The sequence below is a fragment of the Lemur catta genome, chromosome 21 (assembly GCF_020740605.2).
Source record: "Lemur catta isolate mLemCat1 chromosome 21, mLemCat1.pri, whole genome shotgun sequence".
Taxonomy (NCBI): domain Eukaryota; kingdom Metazoa; phylum Chordata; class Mammalia; order Primates; family Lemuridae; genus Lemur; species Lemur catta.
In genome coordinates this window covers 31,993,303-32,020,686 of record NC_059148.1, presented here as the reverse complement: position 1 = coordinate 32,020,686, position 27,384 = coordinate 31,993,303, and the positions used below count along the sequence as shown (strand labels likewise).

The window sequence follows — 27,384 nt, the reverse complement described above, 5'->3', positions numbered from 1 at the left end:
TCCCCGCCCAGGGTGGATGGACCCTCCCCAGGGCTGCTCCCTTGACCCCCAAATCCTCCTGCTGAGGCCGTGCCAGGCAGGGTCTCAGACCTTCCCCAGGGCGGGCGGAGGGTGGTGTCCACCCTGGAGGACCTGAGCTGACCCCTGCCTCCTCCAGGTGTGCAGGAGCAAACCCAGGTTTCAGGACGCGGCACACCTCCCACTTCCTTCCCAGGGCCTGGGGACAGCGGAGCTGTGGCCCTCAGGGGCCGCTGACCCCACAGCCATCCTTCAAGGGCCCCTGGGAAAGTTTCCCGCTTCACTTTTTGCCCGGGGGTACGCCTCCCACCTCAGCAACAGCCCTGCGCCCCGCACAAGCCACTCCCTGAGGCCAAGGGTGAGCACGGAGCCCGCTGGGCTCAACTGGGGTGTCCCAGGGCACTGTCTCTACCTAACCTCCCCGGCACTCCTCTCTCCTCTGGGCTTAGCCTCACGGGGACCCCTCCTCTCTCCATCTCCCCTGCCCCTTCCCAACGGAAAGCAGCCGTGAGGTTGGAGAGAGGCAGGCTTGGCCGGGCAAACAGGACGTGGCCCACCTGGCAGACACCTGGCAGTGCGCACGGTGCGGAAGCATCCCCGCTGGGGACACGCAGACCAGCCCGCAACCCTGGGCAGGTTCCAGCACCAGCTGCCTCTCTCCTGCCGGGACTGGGGGTGCCTGTCCTACCCTGACGCCACGCAGCCCGAAGCCGCTGTGCGCGCGATGCTTGGACATGAGGTGTGTAAAGGCCGAGCCCACCCTGGGGGCGTCGCTGGCAGCATCCACCTGTGCTGGCAGCAAGGCCGGTCCTGTCAAAGCACATCCGGGCGCAGCCTTCCAAGCAACAGGGTGTGGTGGCCCCCGGGGGTGCGGAGCAGAGACTCCAAGACTCTGCTCTGAGTCAGCACCGGACACAGACGCTGCCGGCCAGGCCTCGCTCTGGGAATTCCCGGAGCCCCCACCTCTTTGTTGAGCTCAGCTGGCAGAGGAGGGGATGCCCCCTCGCGGCCGACAGACTCGGGTTACAAAAGCCTGTCCTGGCCCAGGGGGGCAGGTGCTGGGGGCTGGAACACTTTCAGGGACCACAGAAATGCCACATACTACTGGGGACACCAGCCAGGTGCGCTTACCTTTATCAGCCGCTGGGGCAAAGAGTTTGTCGGAGCCCACAGATGCCTGCAGAGAGAGGAGAGGTCAGAGGTGGGGTCCGGGGTGAGCCTGCCCTGAGCGCCCCCGAGACCGCAGACGGGTGAGCTTTGTGCCCGTGTGGAAAGCCTGCCTGGCCTGCGGCACACGCCTCTGCCCACCCGCTCACGCTCAGTCCTGGGCTCCCGTACGCCTGCGCACGCCCCTCTGCTTCCTCAGAGTGGGGTCTGAGTGAAGATGGGGAGAGAACTATGGACGCCACCCGCTCAGCAGGGGACGTGGGTGCCGAGTGGCTCCTGCCGGTGTGGCCTGGGGGGAGCCCCGGGGTTTTGCAAAGCCCCCCCCCCCCCCCCGCCTTGCATGGGAACCAGCACCAGGAGCCCGCGGGCCCCACTGGACCTCGGCCTGGCAGGTAGAGGCAGACGACGGAGAAGAGTCGGGGACGGGCCTTGTGCACCAGGTAGGGCACGGCACGGGAGCCCAGCTCAGCACCTGGGCGAAGGCGGTAGCCAAATGCTGAACGGGATGGAGATGCCGACCCACACGGCTGCAGGACCGTTCCCTGTGCCTGGGATGGCCGAGGTACAGGCCTGTGGCCAGCGCCGTCGAGAGTGGCAGGCAGCGTGACCACTCTGGGGGTCGCCAAGCCCACCTCTCCTCCTCTCCTAGAGACACACGTCCAAGTGTGCGCAGAGCAGCGTGAGGGGCGTCCGCGACGGCGCAGGTGGCCGGGGTGAGAACCTGGCCCTCGCCCACCAGCGGACGGTGTGAGCGGAGGCCCCGTGCGCTGGAGGGCTCTGCAGCTGTTCATGTGATCCCTACACGGATCTGCACTTCCCTGCACCATTTCCCTGCCCAGCAACAGGCCACTGGGTCAGCGAAGAGTGTGCGGCCGCTGGGCCTGCCTGCCCCACTCTCAGTGGCCAAAAGCCACCCACAATGCCCCCATCTGCCAGGGCCCCCACCAAGGTCCAGGAGGGCCCTGTTACCACCCGCCTGGGCCCCGTGCAGCGCCCCAGTGCCAGCTCCCGGGGTGGTAGTATTGCCTGGGCTGGTTTTAGCTCTTAGAGATCCATTCTCCACACAGCCAAGACTGTCTTTTAAAACCAAACCAGAACGAGTCACCTCCGGACTTAAAACATTCCAGAGCCTTCCCACAGCCCTGGACCACAGTCTCAACTTGTCCCCAGCCAGGGCTCTTTGGCCCCGCCCCTCTCTCGGTGGTCTCACAGGGCTGGCTCCAGGCTCTCCAGTGGCTTTCCTGGACCCCCGACTGAGCGTGCCACCGCATCATCAGCACCCACTGGGTGGGTCCTCTCCGCAGGGTCCCAGGTCTGAGTGGTCCCTACTGGCCAGCGGGCCTGTGGCAGCCCCCTCTGCAGCTGGACATGCAGGGTCTGGCACCGGTGAGCAGGTGACAGCGACCTCCCTCCGTAACAAGGCACCCTAAGGTCTTCACGATCCCACCAGCACGGCCAAAGGATGCCGGTGGGGTAAGCGAGTAGGCGGGGCCCGGGCTGCCTCGGTGACCTTCCAGGGTGGACACCAGTGGGCCAGGCAGCAGGGAGGTGCTGGGGTCTCCGGGTGAGCACAGAAAGGCGAAGCTGCTGCCCTGCGATTCCACAGCCAACCCAAACGGCGGCCTCGAGGCGCAGGCCCTGGCCTCCCAGGTAACCGACGGCAGGTCAGAGGGATCTCCCGAAGGTCAGCGCGGCCCGGGCTGCACCCCACCCTGGCTGGACACCACCTGTGCTAACATGGTGGCACCACCACACTGCACACCCGGCAGAGGACGGAGGAGAGGAGCCGTCTCAGAAAGGTGTGCTCCCCTGGGGACCTGCTGGGGGCAGGGCCACAGGGAAACAGCTGGCCCCAAGCGCCACACCCCCACCTGGGCGACCAGACGCTGCGGGTTCAGGGCAACACCCCCAGCTGGAGCATGGGCTCCAGGGCCATGAGGTGGCGCCCCAGGTACCAGCCAAAGGGGGGTGGGGAGGGTGGGAGTGGCAGGGCAGGGGCGCACCCCCCCCCAGGCACCAGCGATGGCGAAGGCCGAGCTCCCAGGGCCACCCTGTGTGCACACCCTGCCCTCAGCAGGGAGTCTGCTCAGGAAGTTGGGTCTGAGCAACCCAGGGATCCCTGTGCCCACACAGGTCCCAGGCACACAGCTGGCCGGCTTCCGCCTCACAGGAAGAGCCAGGACACCTGGCCAGGTGTGGCCACGCCCATCCAGGAAGGCTGTGAGCAGACCTGGGACTTTTGGGAGGCTGTGGCCCGGGTTCCAGCGCCTTCCTAGAGATGCCCAGAGACAGCCTTCTGGGACCCAAGCCCCCTCCAGGGCCCTCAGCCCCCCTTCTACCACGAGGCTTCCAGACGGGCCTGCAGACCTGAGCCGACGGGCGGCCCCAGAAGGGCCCCTGGACCTGCGCTAACAACTTCCCGCGCATTATCTACCCGGAGGTGACCCAGGTGCGCGCAGCCACAGCAGCCTCGAATCCTGGCGCGGAGCCAGTGTGGGGGCGGAAGGAAGGAGGTCACTCCGGGCCAAGTACAGGTGGGAGGTCCCCGGGCCCAGGCTCGGTCCGGCCGAGGGGCATGGCCGCAGGGAGCGTGTCAGCGCCGGCGCGGACCCCCTGAGGCGCACAAGCCCGGCCGCGGGCGGAGGTCGCGGCGCGCTTTGTCTGCGAGGGCCCGACCCGGGAACAGCCTCGGCCCAGACACGCGGCGCAGCCTTAGCCGGCCGCGCCCCGCCCCAGACAAAGACTCCAACTCCGGGCAGGTGAGCGTGGCGCCGGGAACCGGGTGGCCGATTCCGCGCCGGGGCGCAGACAAAGGCACGCGCCCCCCACGACGCCCGGCCCCGCCCCCACCGCCGGCCCCGCGTGCCCTGGCCGGGGCCCAGGGGCCCAGGACCCTCGACCGGGCTGCGTCCCCGCCCGCCGCCACGTGCGCCCCCGGCGGGACGCGGTCTCCGCGCGCTCGGCTCCCGGGAGACGAGGTGGGCGGAAGGCGCGGGGCCTCTCCCGCGTCCCGCTCCTCTAGGGGGGCGGCTGCTCTTCCGTCCCCGGCCCTCCGAAGTCGCGAATGTCTTCCGGAGCCCGAAGCGCGTTCTCACCTCGCGGGCGCTGCAGATCCGGCGAGCTCCGCAGGCGACGGCCACTAGTCCTGCGGCCTGAGCCGGAGCCCGGCTGCATGGACGCGGGCGGCCGAGCGCGGGCACCGGCCGGTCCGGGCGACCCCTGTCCCGGCGCGCCCCGCTTAGCCAGAGATCGGGCCGGGGGCGCGCGTGCCCGCCGCGCTCGGGGGCTCTCGGGCGCCCTGGCAGAGGGCGCGCCCGGGGCGCCGGCGGGCGCGGGGCGGGCGGGAGGCGGCGGGCGGGGCGGGGGCGGGGCCGGGCAGGCCCGACTAATCCAGCCCCGAGGCGCGGATCTGCCCGCGCCGGGCCGCCGGCTCCGGGTCCGAGCGGCGCGCAGGCTCGGGGCGCCCCGAGCGCCTTATGGGCGCGACTCCTCCGACACGCGCAGCAGCGAGTTAGGGACAACGGCCACCGCACCTCCAGGAGGGGAAACTGCGAGAGAAGTGAGGTCAGTGCCGCGGTCGAGCAGCTGGGACTTGAAGGGAGCACAGAGCCCGCACCGCTGTCCGAGCCCGGGGCGGCCGCCGGCGGCAAGCCCCGCCTGCCCCGGCCCCGGTTTCTCCATCTGCGAAACGGGGACGCACAGTCGGAGCCGGCTCCAAGCAGTCGCCGAGCGGGCCCCTGCGGGTTTTACGCACGCGGAGCCCCGGCTGCCCCGCGGGGCGCGGGCTTGAATCGGGATCCGGGACGAACCGCGGCCCGCGCGCACCACACCGACCCGGGCACCCGGCGGGACCCTCCATCGCGGCGGGCACAGAGGCCGAAAACCAGGACACCAACAGCGCCATTCGGTCGCGATGCGTGCCAGAAAGCCGGGTGAGGGGGGCGGCGCGGCTCCCACCGGCAGTCAGGAAGTTTAAGGACGGCGCCCCTCCAAGCTGCTCCCGAGGGCACAGAAGGCCAGCCCTGGTCGGGGGAGGCCTGCGCCCTGGTTCCTGGCCTGAGCTTGCGGTGGGACATGCTCCTATGTCTGGGCATGAAGGACTGGCCGCAGCCGGGCACATCAGGGGCCGGTCCATCCAATGTGGAGCCATTCCACGGCCATTCCCAAGGACCATGGGGACCAGCTCCAAGATGTGCCTTGGGGACAGAATGGCATGCAAGCTGGGCCAGCACTTTCCTTTTCAAAAGGCGACTGAATGAAACACTGGGGAACATGAGCCTCGGACACGCACAGGGAACTCCAATGGTGCAGAAGAAATCGCCACAAGCTGCCTCTAGGTGGGGAATAGGAGCCCTCCGTCGTGTTTGAACCATTTACCAAACACACAACCATCATCCCCCAAGTCCTGTTTCCTGTCACTAGGAGCGAGCATGTCCACCCTCTGGAGATTTACATGTCACTAGCAAGGACAGGCAGAGAGGAACCAGACAGGGACTCGGCACTGGCTGCACGGCTGGTTTGTGGCTGAGCAGGAATTTGAGCCCCTGGTGTGGCCAGGACAGCTCCTCCAGGGTGGGGTGGGCTGCTCCACGGAGACGCCCAGAACCCCCGGGTGACCTCAGGGACCCGGCCTGGCCAGGGCAGCCAGGAGGGGCCCTGCACCGAGGTCATTTCCGTCCTTCTTGGGGCCCTGGTGGTGAAGCCTCCAGAGAGGCCTGCCGGGAACAGGCGGGGGAGGGGAGGAGGGGGACAGACCCAGGCACAGTCCTCGTTCTGCCCCTGCCTGGCTGCCTGACCCTGGGCAGGGTGACCATCATCCCCCCAGTCTGGGGACTCTGCACAAATTGAGCTATTGAATCTTCAGGCCTCCTGAAAGTTCTGTTGTCACCTCCTCCTTCTCCAGATGGCTTGACTGCAACCCAGGGGACAGCCACTCTGTGCCCCTGCTCCTCAGCCGGAGGCTGCCACGGGGGTTGGGAGATGCAGACCCCACCCCTGGCAGTAGCCTGGGTCCCAGGAGCCAGCGGAGTGGGGAGAGCAGGGAGCAGGAATTGAGGGGCTACTTCTGGCTCCAGGATCGGCAGGAGTAGTGGGACCCCTGAGAGCTGAGGGGTCCAGGACAAGCCCCCCGGGTCTGGCTGTCAGACCACGGCCAAGGTCTCCACACGGCCCCCAGCTCCTGTCTCAGGGCCTCACCCACCTAGAAACCCAAACTGCAATCCTCCTGCAGGGAACGTGACTTTCGTTTTCCAGCATCGTTCCCGGGGCCACGCCGGGCGCTAACAGTCCCTGAGGAGGCTCCATCCTGGCGGGTGTCGGAGGGGCTTGGACAGCAGCACCCTCGATCCCCGCCCCCCTCCCCACCCCGGTTTGGGAGTAAAACTAGACTTTGAAGACCTAGAACAGGTCTGTCTTTAATTTTGTTTAGGAGGGAAAGTAGCTGTGATATGAAAGATTTAATGAGGTTAGAAATCTAGAAGGAAATGGAGTGGGGATAGATTATCAAGAGAAATAAAGGCAGCCGCCGGAGAGCACACTGATATTAAATATCAGGCTTCCAAACCAAATATATATAATCCACTTAGGGACTTAATGGTGGCGTTCAGAAGCACATGTATCCAAAGCTTATGGTTCAACAGCCAATATTATAACTGCATCTGTCATCGTCACAGAGCAGGAGGGTCCCTGGAGGGGCTCTGCCCAGAACCCTGGGGCAGCGCAGCCCCCGTCCATTAGTGACTGCCCCCCACACACACCGCGGGGCCAAGAGACAGAGGAGGCTGCTCCCGTGAAGCCACCACGCTGCAGAGGACAAGCCCTCAGCAAGGGCTGCAGAGACCCGGGCAGTGTGGCTGTCACACTGACGCCTGCCGAGATCCGGGGACAGGGAGGGCCACACGCATGGCCTGGAGGAAGCGCGTCTGACACAGTGAACCCAGGAGCCAGCGAGGAGAGGAGGGGTCTCAGGGTCTGCCCCACACCGTTCTGGGCAGGCCACAGCCACATGGGAGTGTGGCCTCACCACGGAACAGCTCTGGCTCTGCCGTGTCCGATGGGGGTGAGGCGAGGGCGCCGTGGGGCTCACCAGCCCGTCAGAGGCGGGAAAGCAGCGGAGGCCAGGGAGCGCCCGCGAGGTCAGCTGCCCTCCTCGCCCACCAGGAAACGCCACTCTCCACCCTGCGTCTGACAGATGCCCGGCCTCGCCCGTGGTGCACTGTGGTCCACCCCTCACCTGCCCCTGGGGTCAGCCCCACCCATCCCTGCAGGCTCCCCAAGTGCCTGGGCACCCCCAGCACGGGAGCCTCTAGGTCGGCAGAGCAGGTGGGTCTGGAGGGGTGGCAGAGTCTGGTCGAGCCCTCCTGGCACGGGGGGGGGGGGCAGCCCCGCCTGGGATACACGCTGGATGGCAGACTGCGGACAGAAGCGGGGGCTGCCCAGGCTCCAGCGCCGTGTTGTGTGCAGCCAGCTCTGCAAAGGCTGCTGGTTCACAGCCTCCTGGGCCCAGGCACCCCAGAAACCCACCCTCTTCCTCCGTAAATGTCCCCATTCCCTGAGCCTGCTCTGAGTGGGACGCAGGACCCTGGCCGTCCTCCTCCTGCCCCAGGCCCGAGACCCAGCATGGGCCCCGTCTATGGTAGGAAAGTCACAGTCCCCCAGAGACATCTCCGTCCTACTCCCTGGAACCTGTGGGACGTGACCTGTGGCAAAAGGGACTTTGCAGCTGGGATTAAATGGAGAACGTTGAGGTGGCGGGATGCCCGGTGGCCTGGTGTCGTCACGAGGGCCCTCGCGGGAGGAAGGCGGGGTCAGAGTCAGAGGGGAGATGTGACAATGTCGGGGCGAGAGACTGCGGTGCTGTGGCCAGGAGCCAAGCAGTGTGGTGGCCTCTCAAGCTCTTACAGGCAGGAAATGAATTGTCACCAGAGCTGACACCTTGGTTTCAGCCGGATGAGACCATCTGGACTTGTGACCAAACTGTCATCGGCCTGTGCTGTTTTCAGTCACTGGGGTCGCGGTGAGCGGTTCCAGCCGCTGTGGGACACCAGTGCCCTCCCTGTGCCCGAGTCTGTGGCATCACAGCCTCAGCCAGAGCCCGCTGGCTCCTGCTGGGACTGGTGCAGTAGCCTGACTGTGCCTGGCTCTGCCCTCACTGGCCCTGGGACCTGTCTGTCCACTTAAACGGGGCGGGTGGGACAAAGGCCACTTCAGGGCTCTCTGAAGACCTCGGGGGTGCTCTGTGGTGGTCACGGTCCCTGAAGGGACCTGCAGGTCCACACCCAAGGCCTGTCCAACCCTCAGCTCTCAGCCTGGCTGCAGTGCAGCGTGAGTGCCTGGCAAGGGTGGGCCCAGAGGTGAGCAGGCCCCCGCTGCACGCGGCAGTCATGCAGGCAGCTGTGGAAACCTCGGGCTTCCCTGGGACCCCACTGGGGTCCAGCCTCTGGGAGGCGAATGCCCCACACAGGAGTGTCCAGCCCCACCCGTCCCTCAGTCTGCCCTGCTGTCCCCACAGCTCTCAGAACAGCACCTAAGAACTTTAAAGATGAGAAGACAGAGGTTCAGAGAGGACCCCAGTCAGGCAGGGAGCTCCCTTGGAAGAAGGGTCGGCAGGTGTAGGTGTGGAAGCCCACCCAGGTGTCTGCGTCCTGAGACAACCACAAGAGCATCTGCCACGTCCCCCACAGCCCAGTGTCCCCGGCGGCAAGGAGCCCTGGCCTCCGCCCAGGCTGCAGCCCCAGGCCCCACCGTGACCCCGTTTTGCAGACAGAACAGTGAGGCTGAGGGTGGCAGGCTGCCTGTGGGGTCTGCCCCTCTGCCGTGACCCGCCCGTGCTGCTGTGGTGTCTGCTGTCCTCCCCAGGCAGGGCCCCTCTGCAGCCCCTGCAGACGAGCCTGTCCCAGCCTGGCGCTCTGGGGGAGGCCTCGCGTGGGAGCAGGGGGGGCGGGGGGTGCCTCTGGTGGGCGACGCACAGATGTCCCCGGGTGGGGGTTGCTGTGGCCGCCGGCAGCTGGGGAGGAGCGCGGGCCAGCTGGCCACCGGGCCAGGCCCTGCAGGCTGCCTGGTGAGCCCCACACAATTTTTCACCCCATATTTTTCCAATAAAAAGGCGGTTAGACACCAACCGCAGACTCACGGGGCCATCTGGCCACGCTCGCTGCCTCCCGCCAGCTGCCAACGCTGGAGCGGGCGCAGGGCCACGGCGGCGGTGCCAGGCGGCCTCCAGGGTGGGGTCCGGAGGGGGAGGAGGTGCTGGGGCACAGCGGGACGGCGGGGGGGGGGGCTCCTGTCTGTCATTCGTCTACTTGGAGGGGAAATGTCCCCAGAGCGTCTGTACCTTGACTCGAAGCAGAGTCCAAGGCAGGTCCCCGGGGAGAGGTGGGTTCGGGGGAGCTGGGCCCGGCTGAGTGCAGACCCTGGCAGGTTTGGGGAGAAGAGGCCTCCCCAGGTGCCTGCCCTCAGGTGTGCTGCCACCTGCCGGGGTCCCCCAGGGCTGTTGCGGTCCCCACGTGTGCCTCGGGGCCCAGCACATTGGGCTTTCTGCAGATGTTGTCTTCCGCCTGCCCGTGTGTCTGGCGGCCTCTGACCGCTGAGAACCGTCCGCCCAGAGCGGCCGGGCTGCTTCCAGGCCACCGTGTGCCAGGGACGGTGAGAAATCGGCTTGTTCAACCGCGCAGTGTGAGTCCCGCATCTGGGCGAGGGTCTGGCGGGCCCTGTGTGTGGCTCACAGCCCGGGCCAGACAAGCCCGGCCCTCTGAGGGGCCGCGGGGCACCGACTCCCCTCCCCGGCCACACTGGGGTCTGGGCGAGTCGGTGCACGTGGGGCACAGAGCAGGTGGGGGTCTGTGCCACGTTCGCTCTTGCCGGGGGCAGGTCCCTGGATGGGGCAGACGCAGCGCCGTGGGAGCCCCAGGCCAGGGACCAGGAACACAGTGCTGGTCTCTTCGGGGCTCAGCCAGGCCTGCCGGTTCTGTCTCTGGGATGCAGGGCTGCGTGCCGGGCACAGGGGGCAGCAGAGGAGACGGCTGTGGTGGCCGCTCTGAAAGCCACCGGAGCTGGCATTCTGCCCCAGCTGCACAGGGGGTCTTGGGGAGAAAGAAGCTGCCAGTCTGCAGACTCCCCCGACCCTGTTCTAGAACTCTCCTGCTGCCCCCTCGTCCCTGCCGCCCAGGCTGGCGCAGCCCAGGGTGACGGGTCGGGACCGTGCTGGCGTCTGGCAGTGGACCAGTCGGGTCCTGGCGGGCTGGGGTCAACCCCGTGGGGGTGGGGGCGGGGGCAGGCGGGCACACAGGAGCCTGCCCTGGGGCTGCGGTGGCAGCTGTGTTTCCTCCCTGGAAGGCGGGGTGCGCTGGGGGCCCTGGCAGCCTTCTAGCCTCCAGAGCTCGCCTCCCCTCCCCTCCCTCAGAGCAGCCCTCGGCTGTGCAGAGCGTTTTCCCCGAAAATTGGTTTTAAATTAAAGGAGGTGCTGAGGGGAGGAGCCCAGGTGCCCCTGATCTAATTCCATTAACGAGATCAGGAGGACGATCGCTCCTGTCTGGGTGGCGGGGCGGCCTGCACGGCACCCTGGGTGCGGCTGGCGGCTCCTTGCCGGGTCCCCCAGGGCGTCCGCGACACTGTCCCTCCACGGGATGGGTGAGAAGAGGGTACACTGCGTGGGGACGCTGTGGCCGCAGTAGCCCAGGCGCCCGAAACCCCAGACGCAGCCGGGCCACACGCGGCCACCGCTCTGAAGGCGCCAGCACAGACCCGGCCCCCGGGTTTCCGTGGTGACCTGCCTTGACGTCGGGGACATCTCCACCCCCAGGCCTGCCCCCATCCCGGGCCACCTCGGTGCAGTCCGACACCCCGGCCCCCCCGGCCCTTGGCCAGGAAGCCCCGCGGCTCAGAAGGCCCCTGCTGGGGGTCCCCCCACTGTGACCAGACACCCCTCAATCCACTGCACAGAGCGGCCCACGCAGAACGCCCTTCCACCTCACGGAAACGTGCCTGAGAGCCCAAGTCAGCACCCAGCTTCCACCCGGCCCTGGGCAGACGCATCGCGCCCACAGCGGCCCGTCTGGGCGTTTGCCGTCACCCAGACGTGCGTTGTCACTGCCCAGGCCCCGGGCCTCTAGCAGAGCGGAGCAGTTCCCGGCCAGGACTGGGCTCCCCGGGAGCCAGTGCCATGGCTGCCCGCCCCGCGGCCCACAGCACACACAGGGCCGGCGGGAGACCCGGGATGGGGGCCCTGCACCCCAAGGGCCCGTGTCCAGCCCCGGCCTGGGACCTGCAGCGGGGACGGGTCCAGGAGAGGCCCAGCAGGCTCTGGGCCTGGAAGGAAGGGCCCGGGCAGGCCTGCCACCGTGCGTCCGAGAGCAAGTGGCTCCTGGTGGCCATCCCTGAGCTAACCCGAGCTGCATGAGTGCTGGGTTACGGGCTCTACCCTGCCGGAACACGGGGCTGACTGTGACGTGCTGCCGTCAGCACAAGTCTCTGCGTCCCGGTCACGTTCACGGCCCCAGGCGGGAAGCCCCTGGCTGTGAGGCAAAGCCCGGTGCCCACGAGGGGCCGGTGTGGGGGCCGGGCTCTCGCTCGGGGCGGATGGGGCCAGTCTCAGGGCTCAGGCCCAGCCACCCCCTGCAGCCGGGAGCTGGGGCCGGGTGCACCGGGCCAACCTCCCTGGGTACCTCTGCCCACCGCGGCCTGCGTTCTGTGGTCAGAGGGTCTGGGTGGCCACGGCACTGGTGCCGCCACACCTGAGGAGGCCACAGCCCTGCACGTCCACTGGCAGCGAGACACCCGCAGAGCCCCACCTGGATGCCTGGGCCCCAGGCCCACCCCAGCCCGAGTCCAGGAGAGGAGAGGACTGGGCTTACCTTGTCGTCCAGGCCACTCTCGCTGTCACACTGTGGGGACAAAGAAGAGAGCAGTGAGTCAGGGCCCCCCACACCGCGGCATCCCCTGCCCAGGGCTCGGCGCGGGGCTAGTGTGGGGGGAATGTCCGCAGGCCGGCGGCCCAGGCTGCGGGGGCTGGACCCCGATCAAAGTCCTCGGGTGGACGGACAAAGAGGCACCACCAGCCCAGCCTGCCTGAGGGGTGCACAGGACCCCAGACCCCGGGAACAGGCCCTGCCTCCCTGAGGGGGCCTCCCCAGCCCCTCCACGCAGGAGCCTCACTCCACACCCCAGTGCTCTGTGCACCTGGCGGGACAGGACCAGGGGACGGCTGGGACACCTGGCCCAGCCCAAAAGGGGCCGGGGGCCTGGGACCCCGGGGTCAGGACCGCCCGCGGCCAAGGGGGGCTGCGCAGAGGGAGGGGCCCCTCCTCACAGCACCCGCTCCGGGTTGGAAACTCGGACCGTTTGTCAGCTTGGCTGGTTGACGCGAGATTGTGACAAGTGAGAAGACACCTTTGTTTTCCATGTCCAGCAAGCAGAGCTTTACAAAGAACACACTGCTTTAGAAACCACAGCCATTTCCCCCTAAAGGAATAAAAAGGGAAAAACACTCCTTCCTAGTGACTGCAATTACGATGCGTTCGTGTCAAATGAATTATCCTGCTGAGAATAAATCTCCCGAGACGCACGGGGGAGAGCTGCCTCCTCAGACGTGCCCGGCCGGGGTTCGTGCCGTGCTCTGCTCGAGTAACGCCGACGACCGGACTACGCTGCCTGCCGCCCGCCCCCACCGCAGGCTGCAACGTTCTCAACGACGAAGTTCACAGAGTTGCACAAAACGTGCTTTACCAGACACGGCAGCCAGCACGTGCCACCTCCAGCTAGTGACAAGTGACAAACACAGGCTTGCAGGGGAGACCCGGCCTGGGCCCCTGGGTGGGGGGAGGATCCTCTCCGAGCTGACAGGCTTTGCGTCCCGGGAGCCCGGTGCACCCGTCTGCCCCAGCGTGTTCCGCCCCGTAGGCCAGCGGGACCCCCAGGGTGGGCAGGAGGCAGTGCAGTCCCTCCTGGGTCCCCAGTCCTGGCCTTTAGGACGAGAGGCCTCACTCCCCGCTGGGCACAGCCAGCACCCCCCCTGCACCTGCCCGGCCAGGCCTGTCTGCAAAGGTGTCCGGGGCGCTGTGTGCAGAGCACGGTCCCTCCCCGGCCCAGAGGCGGCAGGTGTGGTGCTCACTGAGGGCCGGGGCCTTGGACCCCGACACCCCACCAGCCTCGCGGGCCAGGGTCCCTCCAGGCCGCAGCCCTCTCTGGGAAGGGAGCGGGACTCAGTGCTCAGGGAGAACGTCCGGGCTGGGAGGGAAGGAGGCGGGAATGAGGATGTGCTGGGGAGGGCCTGGCCCAGACCCAGGGCGCAGAGGGGAGGGGAGGAGCCCACAGGGCCGTGGGGATGGCAGGGCTGGAGGAGGCGAGCCCAGGTCGTGGGCAACAGTGAGAACGGGGGAGGGGCAGAGCCGGGGTCATGGCCTGTGGGACCAGCCCGATGCCCTCTAATGTGGCAGCCAGGGCCCCCGGGGAGCCCGACCCAGGCCTCCCCCTGTGTCATCGGTGCTGCAGAGCCCTTGTGTTGGGAACCGCAGTCCCAGAAAGCCGTGGGGCTGCCGGGGGTCGGGCCTCATACTCAGCACGCCTGTCACTCGGGCCTGGGGGCCGCCCAGGACCACCTGCCAAGCTGGCCTCGCTCCCGTCCTGCGGGCCGGAGCCAGCATCTCCACGGCCCAGGACTGGGTGCACGTCTGCCCCCGGCTCAGGTCTGCGGCTGGACTAGACGGAGCTTGTCACAGCTGCGAGGTGTGATGTGGCCAAACCCCAGAGGGATGAGGGCGCAGCCCGGACCCCACAGGTGGCAGAGCAGCAGGGCTGTCCGTGTGGCGGGCAGGGCGGGAAATGGACTCAGTTACTGAGTCCACGGAATGACTGTCTAACTGCAAAGAGTCGGAACTGAGTAAGACGATCACGGCGAGGAGGGAAGAGCCACGTCCGCCCGTGGGAGCTCCTGAGCAAGGTGACCTTCACGGAGCGTCACCCCGGAGCACGAGGGGCGAGGCTAGGATGCCTCGGAGCACAGGACCCCAGGCCCCAGGGGACGAGCCAGGTATCGCTGGGAGGCGAAGACACACGCCCCAGAGCAGATGCCTGCTCTGATGCCGCACTGACCCCCATGCTGTGCAGCCTCGGGCAAGTCCCTTGACCTCTCTGTTCCTCAGGTTATGCTTCTGTAAAACAGGGACAAAAGCCCACTGACAGGGTACTTGTGTGGCTTACGTGATCGAATACACACAAAGCACCAAATAGTGCCAGATACACAGTACAATATACACATGACGGTGTCATGTGCATCCTCATCCCTGCCATCAACCTCCTCAGCACCACCATCCTCAGCACCACCATCCTCACCATCCTCATCCCCATCACCACCATCATCTTCACCATCCTCATCACCATCTTCATCACCACCATCCTTGCCACCACCACCATCATCCTCGCCACCATCATCACCTCCATTCTCACTGTCTCCCTCGGAAGCCAGGAGTGGGGGACGTCCTCTTCCCTGGAGAGGCTGGACTCCCACCCGGGGATTTAGGGAGGTAACCTCGGCCCTGGCAGTGCCCACTCTTGTCCGCGGCCCTGGCTCACCGGGGACCCCCACACCCCTTGAACTGGGAAGCCTGGGGGTGCCAGGTGACTCTGACGAGTGGGCGGCGGGGGGGTAGGTGCTGCCCTAAACCACGGGGCCTAGTCCCTCCCTCCGGCTTGGTTGGGCCTGATTTATGATTTTACATTTGCTGCCAGCATTTAGAAACGGGAGGTTTCTCATGAAGACTCACTGCTGCCTCCTGCTGAGAACGGGAACCACATCCCCACGTGACGCTCCCGTGGCTGCCGCCGCCTCCCTGCTGCCCTGGCCTCCAGCCCCAGGGCCTGGTCACCAACGGAGAGCAGCCCACCCAGCCCGACCTGCACAGCCCGGAGCCGGCCTGGCGTCCCTGTCACAGGAGACCCTGGGCAGGCCGACTGGCCGCTGAGCCTCCGTTCCCTCAGCAGGGACAGCAGCGCCCCCACGCGGGGTGGGCTTCGGGGTGAGGTGGGCAGGCGTGTGCAGTGTCGGGACAGCAGCGCTGGCAGCTGGGGCTCCGTGACATCCCTTTGCCCAACTGTCACCATCGTCACCACTGCCAGGACCCCCTCACCTGGCTGCGACCCCCTCTTGCCCATGGGCCTGGCCGGGACCCCTCACCTGGCAGCGCACCCCCTTGCTCCCCCAGACGCGCCCGCACGGGAGCTCAGGGGAACGTGGCCTCCCCCAGCCCTTCCAGAGCCCGGGCGCCCGCGGGCTGGGGCCGCCTCCACCCCCACAGACCGGGAGGCGCAAACCAGCACGGCGAGGAAGCGGCCGCAGAAATGCACCTTCTTCTCTCAGCGTGAACGTTCATTACGGCTTCCCAGCGCGGAGCCGCGGCCCCTCCCATGGCTCAAACAAGGAACGAAAAATTCATGAGACCTTGGGCCGAGGCCCCTGTTCCCATCCGCCCGGAGGGGAGGCTGCCTGGCCACAGAGCCCACTGGGCGGGGCGGGGAGACGGGGCGAGGGGCTGTCGGGGGAGGGGGGGCAGGGCCCTGCCCTGGAGGAGGAGCCAGAAGCACAGCCAGCGTCTGCCCCCCCCAGCGTCCCACTCAGGCGACAGGCCTGGTCCCAGCGCTGGAAAGGGGCTGTGGGCAGGGCTGTGGCTGGCTCAGCCTGGCCAGTGTGGGCCGGGTTTCTGCCCTGGTGCAGTGCACGAGCTGCACAACTGCACTTGAAGGTTCGGCTTGCAGAGCTGGGGGGAAGGGGGGTCTTGACCCCTCCCCCAACACCACCACCACCTGCAGGCCCGCGGAACCGTGAACATTAGCAGACTTCGTGGCCCTCTGGCCAGTGGGTGTGGGAGGGACCCGAGTGAGCATCCTGGGTGGGAGGGGCTAGGCTGCTGGGACCACCCACGCTGAAGCCCCACCCTGGGCCAAACGCCTGAGGCCTGAACTGTGCACACGTGTGTTCCACGTGGTCCTGCTGGCGTGCCGAGTGCACAGTCCGTGTGCCTGCCTGTCCCAGGCGTGTGCTGGTGCCCAGGCCCTCACGTGTGGTGTGGGCATCCTGGCAGAGCCCAGCGCGTGTGCGTGGCCCGTGGGGGCCGGGGGCCTGCCGTGCCCCCGCTGTGCTGGGCTCTGCCTCCGCAGCCCGGCCGTGGGGTGGCCACGCCAGCCACCCGTCCTGAGCCTGCGGCACCGGAGCCCACAGGGCACAGCGGGAGCCACCGCGGTGAACGGCCGTGTGAGTGGTCTCTGCCCGGCAGGGACCCCCCCTTGCCTGTGCCGTGTGCTCCGCGGGGAAGCGGAACACGCCCCGGTTAAGCAGTTCAGCTAATTGGCAGGACGGGGTGGGCGGGGCCCTGACCAAGCCGCCTCCCCCCCGGAGCTGCTCCTGCTGCCGAGGCCCCCCCCACCTCGCCCAGGTGGGGGCACGGTGCCCCCAGATGCCCTGGAAGGGGCTGGGCGGGTCCCCGTGGGGGGGCCGTGCAGCCCCCACCTGCTTCCTGATGAGGAGGGGCTGGGCGGCCCCGATCCCCAATCCAGGCCTGGAACCCACGGCCGGAGCCCGAGGCCAGGCTGGGCCCTGCCCATGGCCCCACCGCGGGCAAGGCCCCCAGGAAACCCGGCTGTTCCACGGGATAAGCCGCGGGCCTGAAAATTCCATTCGTGTTTATTCAGCTAATTCAGTTTTTATGAGTGTTTAGGCTTTAAAGCAAAACAAACCACTAATTACCCAATTAACCGCAATTAAGTTACTACAGCCTAATAGCTGGATGGGGAGGGGCCGCCTGCCTCCAGGGGCCGGGGGAGTGAGACCTGCCGCTTTGGTGCAGCTGGAACCGAGCCTGGGAGGGCAGGGTCAGGACAGGGACAGCCCTGCCAGGGGGCCTGGGGAGGTGGCACCCTCGGGCCCCCAGAGGGGTCTGGGGTCTGCAGTCTCATCCCACACTGTCCTCGACTGACCTCTGGCCCTGCAGGGACGCCCCTGGTGGGCAGCAGGGGGGGAGCGGGGCGCCCACCGCACCAGCACTGGCCGCCTGCCCGGCCCCCCTCTCTGGGCTCTGCAGCCGGCAGAGGGCTCGGCAGGGCCAGGGAGGGGGGGGCGCTGTGTCCCACCCCCATCTCCCATCTCCAGTGGCATTTGTGCCCAAGGGCACCAACGCTGGGGGCACGGGATCGGCACGGGTCCACATGCGTGAGGCGAGCGTCTGGGCAGGAGGGAACCCCGCCTGGAGAGGGGCCGTCCCTCCCGACTCCAATCTGAGGACGACCCAGAACCAAACCCCTCACAGGCCCAGCCCGGGACCCGCCTGCCGCCACCCTCAGCTCCCACCCCCCAGCGGAGCACTGCCCACACCTCCTGCGGCTCCGGAATGTTCCGAGATGTTCACACGGCTAACAACCTGCTTCCTATCACCTGAGCCTGGAGTTTAACGGCTCCAGGAACCACAAGGCAACCCTGACTTTCCCAGACGGCGACTGCGCACACTTGGTTTTCCACTGCACGGCGGTCCCTGGCCCGGCTGCGTCACAGGGTCCTGTGCTTGGGACGAGGCCGCCGCGGGCCGACTCTACATGGAAGAGGAACCGCGTCCGCGGACGGCTTCACAGAGGGAGCAAACTCCTGCTCACCCTGTCGCTGGCCCCACGCGGAGCACGTCAAGTGACCCTGCGGCCTCGGGGCACAGTCCCAGGCCCGTCCACCGGGGTCCCCTGGAGCGTGGCCCTCAGTGTCCCCTGCCAGGGCTCTGCGGGGTGAGCCTCCTCTGCCCCGCCCCCAGCCTCACCGTGATTAAGGGACAGGCACACACAGTCATGCACACCCGTGCACACACTGCCATGTACACACGTGTACGTTCACATTGCTGTGCATCTAGAAGTGCACACGCAGTCACACATTGTCGTGTACACACGCACGCCGTCATACACCCACAGTCATCCATTCCACACACACACATGCACTCACATGCCATATACACACGTTTCCACACGTGACAGGCGCCTCCCACCTGGGCCTGCACCCCATATACCCCAGCACCCCGAGCCCCTCTGGTCTCTGCTCAGATGCCACTCTGGGCCCCCCTCACCCCGGCCACCCCCAGGGGCCACGCTTGCTCCTGTGGCTCCCCCGCCCCTGCCCTCGCTGGCCCCAGGCACCAGGACCCGGCAGCACTCCGTGGACCGCCAAGGGCAGCCAGGTGAGGGCCCCGCGAGCCATGGACCCCACCATCCCCACACACCGGGGGACCTGCCACCCGCGTCCACGGCTCGGACCTTACCGGGGTCCCGTCCACGTGGCAGCAGCGGGGGGGTGTGTGTCTCCCCCCACTCTCCCTTCTCTCGTTAGCGTCTCCCTGCGGCCCAGCTGGGCCGGAATAATTAACGCGCCGTGTCAGGGAATGAATAAAAGATGCCCCGGGCCCCGTGAGTGGGCTGACCTTTCCCGGAGTCGCCTGTATTAATATATTCTCGTGTTGTCAGACTCGAAGCGCTAACTGCCTCATGAATTATTCATCGACACAGAAAGTCTTAACCAGGAACAGTGTTAACATTAATTCCTAACCTCCGTGTCCCCGCAGCCCGGCCTGTTCCGCATAATTGGATTTCAGTTCCAGCGGGCACCCCGGGCCGCTCTCCCGCACGTCCTGGGCACTGCCACCATCGCCGAGGACAGCGCCCGCCACCGCCCGCGGATGGGGGAGGGGCCACTGCAGGCAGGTGAGGGCTGCGTGCTCGCTCGCCTGGGCATCCCAAACTGAGGCCAGAGTCCAGCCCTCGCCTGGAACCGGGCTGCCCGCGAGGGCTCTGACCACAGAGGATGGCAGGGTGACCCCTGCCGTCCCACCACCCCACTGGGGAGGCCTCGTGAAAGCCCTGGGCCACCACGGAGAGGCCTGACCACCTGCCCGGGAGCCAGGCGTGTGAGCAGGGCCCCCGACCCTCCCGCCCAGCCACCCGCTGGCCACCCCCAGGTGACGCCAGGCAATGCCACACAGAGCAGAAGAGTCACCCGCTGGCTGGGCCCTGCGGGGCGCTGGCCCACGAAGCCGGGAGGGGAGACACGCGGGCGAGTGGTGCACACCCTCCCTGGGAGCCCTCTGTGGGGAGGACAGCGGAGTGGGGTCCCGCAGGACGTCCCTGCAAAGTGCCACTTCCTGTCTCTGGGCGAGCAGGGGGGCCAAGCCCGTCAGCCCCACCCAAACACCCCGCACAGGCTAGGCTCAAGTTTGTGCCTCAGTTTCTGCATCTGCGTACGGGAGTGATGCCTCTTCCATGGGACAGTCACCAGTTTAAAATAAAACAACGCAGGGGACGGGGAGGCTTTTAGAGATCACGGGAAACACCGTCAGGCGTGAGGGGCTCCTGTCACACTGCGCCTGGTGAGGCCCGTGCCCAGTGCCACAGGTGACACATGCCCCTCACCACAACCCACAGCACCAGCCCCCACGTGGGAGCAGTCAGGACGGTCACCTCCCGGAAGCCCACGTCCCCACCGCACCCCGCTGACAGCACCCCCACGCTCCCTCTGAGGACTCGCCCAGTGGCGAGCAGAGCTCGGGCTGCTGGAGCAAGCCCTGCCTGAAGCCAGCCCCCTTTCAGTCCTGTGAATTGGTCCATCCCTTTACCACATAACGCTGGGGGCTTGGGCAGGTGTGGACAGGTGTGGACAGGTGGTGCCGCCCCCCTGCAGCCCATCTCTCCCACGCCCTCTCTCCCCTCCCCCGCAGTGCTGCCCACCTGCCTCCCTGATGTGCCTCCCCCTGGGGCTCTGGCCTAACCTCACCTGCGGCTGCTCTGAGATCACAGTCCCCGCGGACCGACCGCTCCTCTCCTGTCTGTCCCGCAGCGGGCAGGGAGCGGGCACAGGCTGCCCTCAGTCCCCGTCACTCTGGGATACGCAGACGGGCGGAGGGGACGGGGGTGTGGGAGCAGGAGGGCGCTGCTTGGCCACACGCACAGTCCCTGCACAGCGGCCAGACCCCGGCAGCCGGCCCGGAAGACCCTGCCGTGCCCAGAGGTCGGGAGAACGTGGCTCCCCAGTTGCAGGGAGACGCTGCTGGGTTTTTATTACTTTCATACAAATTACGGCCGCTTGGAAGAGGCTCAAGCAGCAGCATAATGAAAGTCATGAACCTGCCTCGTACAGACGGGGCCGGCCGCACGTGGCACGGGGGCGGCACAGCCAGGCCAGCTGCTGGGCGTCCACGGTGGCCCCGCCAGCCGGAGCAAGCAGGTCACTTGGCCGCGCAGGGCTCCCTCGCGGGGAGCGTGTCACCCTCAGGGACGTGTCGGGAGAGGCGGGGCATGTGCGTGGCCACCGCCCTGGCATGTTGGGTCTGGGGCCCCACGGCACACGCATGCAGTGAGCATCCGAGGTGTCCCAGGAAGAGGGGTCACGCCTACAGCACACGCACGCACACACAGACACACACAGGACACGGAGACCCAGAGAGAGCCCCAGGACACCTCTAGCTGAGGCACGCACAGCCCCACGCAAACATACATGCACACACAGCCACACACACGGCATCCCAACCACAGCATGCACACGCGTGTCCGAGGCCCCACAGCGAAGTCCCGCTCTGGAGACAAGCTGGTGGCCGCCCTGAATTCTGCCCCCACCCCTGGGCACAGGTCACCTCGGCCAGTCCCTGGTCCCCAGCCCTGGGGCGGCGCAGCCCGACCTGGCCTCCAGCCTGGGGACACTCTCGGGGCACGAGCGCCTCAGCGGAGCGGGCGCTGCTCCCTGCTGTCTGCCCGGGGCCTGGGCTCCCGCCCGCAACCCACACACCAACTGGACAAGAGGCCCCCGGGCCGTGACAGCCTGGGTCTGAGGGCCACGGGGGCCAGGGCTGACTGTCCCTGCCCTGGACCCCGGGGGCCCGTCTGTACACACCGGGTCTGACACATGCGCCTGCCCATGCGGGGGCGCGAGGAGCACATGGGGCCATCTGTGGGCCTCAGGGCCCTGCGGGGAGCCCCCCCCCGCCCCCCGCCGCCATCTGTCACTTCTGTGCCGCGGCCAAGGGGGGTTAAGCAGCTGGCAAGTTAATTGTGGTTTTTCAGGAAACATTCGCAGCAGGGTCTTGGGGAGACAACCCGGCTGACGAGGGGGTGCAGGCAGACGGGTGCCCGTGCTCAGGGCAGGGAGCCCCCAGGCCCCCGGGGGCTCGGACCCAGGGGAGCCTACAGGACGTCCCCGGGCCCAGCCACACGGGTCCCTCTGGGACACCAGCACACCTCACCCTGAGCCCTGGGAACCAGCAGGACCCCACCCAATGCCCCAAAATGTCACATAAATCCTCACAGCAGGAATCTGCTCCTCCTGCCGCAGAACCCCCAGCTTCCCTGGGATCTGGGGTGTGGAGGTGAGCTGGGGTCACGCACCCTACCCAGGTGCCCCACGGTGACAACCTGTCCTGCACCCGGACACTCCACACTACAGGAGCCCTGGCGCACCGGGCACTGCTGGCTGCTGACCCAGGATACCACGTGGAGGGGCCGCCAGTCGCGGTCTCGGTGGCACGTCAGGGGCACCCACAACCACCCCACGAGGGCTGTGTCCCAGCACACGGAGGACAACACGGCTGCCCAAGGCCACATGCTACAGGAAGCTGTGACATCTGCCCAGGAAGAGCACCCCAGCTGGCCGCCATACAGACCCCTTCCCAAAGTGTGTTCCACGGGCCACCCCAGGGCAAGACTCAGGGACCCTGTGGCCAAACCAGGGCTAGAGGCAGAAGGCAGAGCCCGGGGTCTCAGGGCCCAAACAGACCCTTGATGGGCGGCGGGGGCGGGGCCTGGAGGTGGGAGGCCCAGCCAAGCCCCTGCACCTGCACCCAAGCGCATGGCCGACCCCTGCCCCAGACTCCCCAAGGGCCCAGGGGTCTCGGGGTCCACTCACAGCCTGGACTCCTCAGCGACCAGCCTCAGCCACAGGCTGGAGTGGGCCGGGCCACGCCAGGTGGCTAATGGGTTAATCACACGCCCTATAAAACGCGAGGGCCCTGCCAGGCTGCAGACGAGGCGGGCGGAGTCCAGGCCCTCCAGTGAGCCGGGCACGGCCGTAAATCTGCAGAAACGGCTTTACGGAGCTCTGGGTTTTACGATGTCATTAACACTCCTCTTGACACTTGGGAGGAACGAAATGAAGCCCCGAGGTGGGCACGGCTGCTCCTGGGGGGCAGGGGGTGCTGGCCAGGCCTCCCCACCGAGCGGGCAAGGGCAGCACCTGCAGCAACCCCAGCCAGGACAGGGGTGTTGGCCACAGCACAGCTGTGTCACTGCTCCCATGGGGACACACAGGCACGCTCGGAAACACAGCTCGCCCTCCACTGGCCACACACCCCACAGGCCGAGTGTGCGTCTCCCTCCTGGTGACAGCTGTGTGGGGCCGTGTGGGGCCGTGCGGGGCCGTGCGGGGCCGTGCGGGGTTGTGCGGAGCCGTGTGGGGCCGTGTGGGGTTGTGCAGAGTCGTGTGGGGCTGTGAGGGTCCGTGTGGGGCCGTGTGAGCCATGTGGGGCCGTGTGGGGTTGTGCCGAGCCGTGTGGGGCTGTGCGAGCCGTGTGGGGCTGTGTGGGGCCGTGCGGGGTTGTGCGGGGCCGTGCGGGGCCGTGAGGGGTTGTACGGAGCCGTGTGGGGCCGTATGGGCCGTGCGGGGTTGTGTGGAGCCGTGTGGGGCCGTGTGGGGTTGTGCAGAGTCGTGTGGGGCTGTGAGGGGCCATGTGAGCCGTGAGGGGCCGTGTGGGGCCGTGCGGAGTCGTGTGGGGCTGTGAGGGGCCGTGTGAGCCGTGTGGGGCCGTGTGGGGTTGTGCGGAGCCGTGTGGGGCCGTGCGGGGCCCTGTGGGGCTGTGAGGGGCCGTGTGAGCCGTGTGGGGCCATGCGGGGCCGTGTGGGGCCGTGTGAGCCGTGTGGGGCCGTGTGGGGTTGTGCGGGGCCGTGCGGGTCCGTGTGGGCCGTGTGGGGTTGTGCGGGGCCGTGCGGGGCCGTGTGGGGCCGTGCGGAGCCGTGCGGGGCTGTGCGGGGCCAAGCGGGGGGCCGTGTGAGCCGTGTGGGCCGTGCGGGGCCGTGTGAGCCGTGTGGGGCCGTGCGGGGTTGTGCGGGGCCATGCGGGGCCGTGTGGGCCGTGTGGGCCGTGTGGGGCCGTGTGAGCTGTGCGGGGCCGTGTGGGCTGTGGCAGCTCTCTGGGCACCAGCCTGAGTGTCTCTGGCTGGGCTGAGGGAGGGACGGGTGCAGGCGCGGGAGGCGGCTCCCGGAGCTCTGGGGCCCAGAGACCACTTGGAGGCCCCTGCGGGGGTCCCAGCACCAGGGCCAGCCCCTCCCGGCCTGGGCAGCACATCAGCCTGGGGACTCCGCAGGGCCCCGAGCAGGACGCTCCTCGTCACCGCGACCCCACTGCTGTCGGGCACTGGGGAGGGAGTGGGGTGCGGGGTGGGACTCCCTGGGGGGAGCCTCCCAGCAGGCAAGGTGAGGGACAGGGGACTTACGGAGTAGCCTCTCCCGGAGACCGCCTGCGCCGAGCTCTGCAGGGAGGAAGGAAGCACAGTCAGCGACGGCGGCCCGGCGCCACCCTCCTGCCAGACCCTCCGCCCCAGCCCAGGGCCCAGCTCCGAGCGGGAGGGCAGCCGTCTGGCGGAGGCAGGTCCTGATGCCCTGACCCCAGACGGGTGGGCGGACGCTGCACCCCGCCGCCCGAGACTCCGCCAGCTCCTGTCCCTGGCGGCCCGTGCTGGGCCAGCTGCGGCTCTTGCAGCAGCTCTGGGGTGGGCTGGGGAAAGGGGTCACCCCCACAGGTGTCCCTGGCCAGTTGCTGTCCCCAAGAGGGGAGGACCCGCCTGGCAAGGGCTCTTCTAAGCAGAAGGACACTGTGCCCCACAGCCCTGTGGTCATGGGGGGCTGCCTCCTGTGCCCACCACCCCACAGGGGTCCAGAGCCGCAGGACCTCAGGGAGGATGGCCAGGGAAGGCTTCCTGGAGGAGGAGACCTTGAGGAAGGGCCACCACAGGGGGCCTCACAGGCCAGGGGCCTCGGGCATCGGGGCAGGAGGGTGTGGGGGGCCCCCCCTGGCAGGAACGGGCGTCTGGGCCATCAGGACAGGCCGTGGGTCTCCCTGGCTGCACCACACTGCTGGGCCCCCACAAGCTCCCCGGGGCCAGCGCTGCCCACCAGGGCGGCCGCCCGTCAGCAGAGGCTGCGACGGGAAGGGGTGCAGGATGCAGGGGTGGGGCGTGGCTGCTGAGTGGGCTGGTGGGGGGCTCTCGGCACTAGGCATGGGTGGGCACAGCACGCAGGGGCTGGCACTTCCTGGAGCGGCTGGGCAGGGACGGGGCAGGACAGACAGGGTGCCCAGCCAAAGGGGGGATGCAGCCCCCTCCGCAGAATAGGGGGAGACCCCCAACCCTTCCCCAGACAGACCCTCCCCAGGGCCCAGCCCAGCTCCTGGGGGGTCCCTGCCAGGCAGAGCCCAGCTGGGTGGGCCTCCCCTCAGGGAACCGGCCAGTCCATGGCCCGTCAGCGGGGGCAGAACCGCCCCTGAGGTCCAGCCGCGTGGTTGCCTGGCCGTGCTCAGAACACGCCTTTGCGCTGGGCTGGCAGTTAGAGGACGACTAACTAGAGCTCCCTGCGCCTCAGTTGCCAATCTAGTTTCCATCTTGCCGCAGCAGGGGCAGCACGGCCCCTCCGGCCTCCCCCAGGCCCCCAGGAAACCTGCCCGCCCCAGGCCACTTCAGGGGCCTCCCCCGGGCCTGTCTGCATCTGCCTCGGCCCCGAATGCCCCTGGGGTGAGGGAGACCCCAGCTGGGGGGGGGCCTGGCCACCCCCAGGGCTGGGCTCCAAGGCCCCCACCTGACTCCACTGCTGGGTCCCCTGGGACCTGGAGCCCAGGGACCCTCTCAGGGACACTGAAGCTGCGTCCGGACCCAGGTCAGGGGGTGCCTCTCCCAGCCAGGCACCGCCGAACCGCCAGGTCTGCTCAGGGCGGGAGAAGCCCCTTCTGCTGACTTGAGTAAATGCCTCGGGCTCCTAACAGCTTTGTGGCGCCCACCCCGCCCTCCTCCTCCTCAGGCCCCGCCGTGGGCAGGGGCAGCCACGACGGCAAGTTTAATATTTCCCCGAATTGCTTCTCTGCAGTTGAATCCTTCCTCACAGGCACCGTCCTAACTAGCAAAAAGCCTTGCTTTAAGGCAGGCCAAATGCTAAGCGCTAACGCAAAGCCTCCTCGGGAACTCCCGGGCCCCCACCCGGTGGCTTCCTGGACAGCCTCTGCAGGACACGCCCTGGCCGCCCGCCAGGCCACTCTGGGGCTCCGGAGTGCTCCGGGGCGGCGGCAGGGGACACTCACGTCACTGAGCTGGTCCCGAGAGCTGCTCCTCCGGGAGCTGGCGGCTTCAAGGATGCTGTCGTCATCACTGTCCCGGTCGCCTCCTTTGGACACGGTGACCTTCATCTGGGGCAGGGAGAGACACCGTCTCAGGCAAACCCACACCTGAGCCCGTCTGCACAGGGGACCCTCAGCCAGGGCGACTCCCTGCCGCCCCCCGCCCAGGGCTGCTGGGTCGCGCTCTGGGACGGGGCGTGGCCGCTGCCCGCGGGGTCCTCGGCTGGGGCTGGAGGGCGGCAGCCAGGGCAGGTCTCCGCGGAGCCGGGCCGGCCCCCTCACGCCAGGGGGGGCGGGAGACACCCGGGAGGGCAGAGGGCACAGAGACGGCAGAGCCGTTAGCTCTGTCCTCGGCTGCGCCAGCTGCGGACTTCACAGGCATCCTGGTGGCTCTGGGGCGGGGGCAGGGCTTTGCCACTCACACTGGGGCCTCCGCCCGCCCCCCAGCTGGGCTACACCCTGGGCGGAGCTGGGTTCATGCCTGAGAGAGGCTGGGTGACCTGCCGCTCCCTGCCGTGTGCCCTCGGGCCCCGCACAGCTGCTCTGAGCCGCCTTCCCCCCCTGCCTGTGCGATGGAGCCGCCACTCTGCCACAGTGACGCCGCCACCCTGACGCGGGCACCCCGGGGGGGCACTGCTGGCACAGCAGCCCTGAGTAGCAGCTATCCTTGTTTCCATTTTACAGATCAAAGACGTGTGGCCCAGAGAGATTAAGCGGCCAGGCTGGGGCCGCAGCCGGAACCCTGCATGTATTTAACTTTTTACAGGGAAATAATTTCCCACCTGCAGCAGTGGGGTGACAGGCTGCAGGCTCCGGTGGGCCGCACCCAGCAGGGCCTGCCCCGAGCACCCACTCAGGCCCAGCTGCCTGTCTCCATGGCCTCCGCTCATCCGGAACGTTCCTGCACCTTGCAGTAGCGTATGTGCCCTGTCCTGGGAACGCCTGCCCACCCCTCCCTGCCCGGTTTTGCCCCCAAGTCTCACATCCTGGAGCCCCAGTGAGGGCCGGTGGAGCCTGTGGCCAAAGTCCTCAAAGTTCAGTCATTTCGTGGGAGCTCCAGGCCTGGAGACGCTGCCCCAGGGCCGGTCAGCATGGCCTGGCGCTGGCCTCCAGCCGCTGCAGAGCCCCCAGCGCCCACCCCGGGGCCAAGGTGGCGTGCAGGCCAGCCGCCAGGCCTCTGAGGGCCCAACACCCCTTTCCTGTGTGTCCAGAGGGGCTCTCACGCAGGGTCCCTGGGGGCGAACGCAGGAGGCCGGGCCCCTGGGAGAGCAGGGCCAGCCCACACCCGGGAGGGGCCGGGGAGGGGCTCTGGCCCCCAAGGAGTCCCCACCGCCTGGTGCCAGTGAGGCCCAGAGGATGGGCGGAGGGAGAGTGGGCTGCTCAGGCCCTGTGCTGGCTCTTCCCGGCCAGGGGGGCTTGGGCGGTGACTGGCCTGCCCCAGCCCGTTGTCCTCTGCAGAAGAGGACGCTGGCAGTGCCTCACGCAATGGCTAGAAGCCACCGGGTGTCGCTCTCTCCCTGGCTGGACTCCGCCCCACGCAGGGAGAAGGGCTGGCTCACGGTGCTCAGGAGCATGGAGCTCTGCTGACCCCAGGCGGCCACTGCCCTGTGCGCAGCGCTTTTGTGGGTTTCGATGACTCTTTATCTCGGGGGTCCCCAGAGTGTGCTCTAAGCACCGGCAGCCCCCGGTCCAGGTGGCAGGGCTGGCCCGGACCTACCAGGCTCTCGAGTGACTCCAGGACTGAGAACCTTCCCCTTTGTCTGCACCGAGGGGCGGCAAAGGCTGCAGGTGAGCGGGACCCAGCCTGTGCTTCTTGGCTGGCG

The 27,384-nt window shown here is 67.9% G+C and overlaps 1 protein-coding gene across 1 annotated transcript in view; it reads right to left on the bottom strand.

Annotated features, from left to right (window-relative positions):
* The window catches only part of FBRSL1 (fibrosin like 1), a 66,042-nt gene that overhangs the window by 13,631 nt on the left and 25,027 nt on the right, over nt 1-27,384 (bottom strand). Inside the window, 4 exon segments of the mRNA XM_045534141.1 lie at nt 1,150-1,195; nt 12,036-12,065; nt 23,673-23,708; nt 25,526-25,630. Of these exon segments, the coding sequence (XP_045390097.1) occupies nt 1,150-1,195; nt 12,036-12,065; nt 23,673-23,708; nt 25,526-25,630 (217 nt within the window).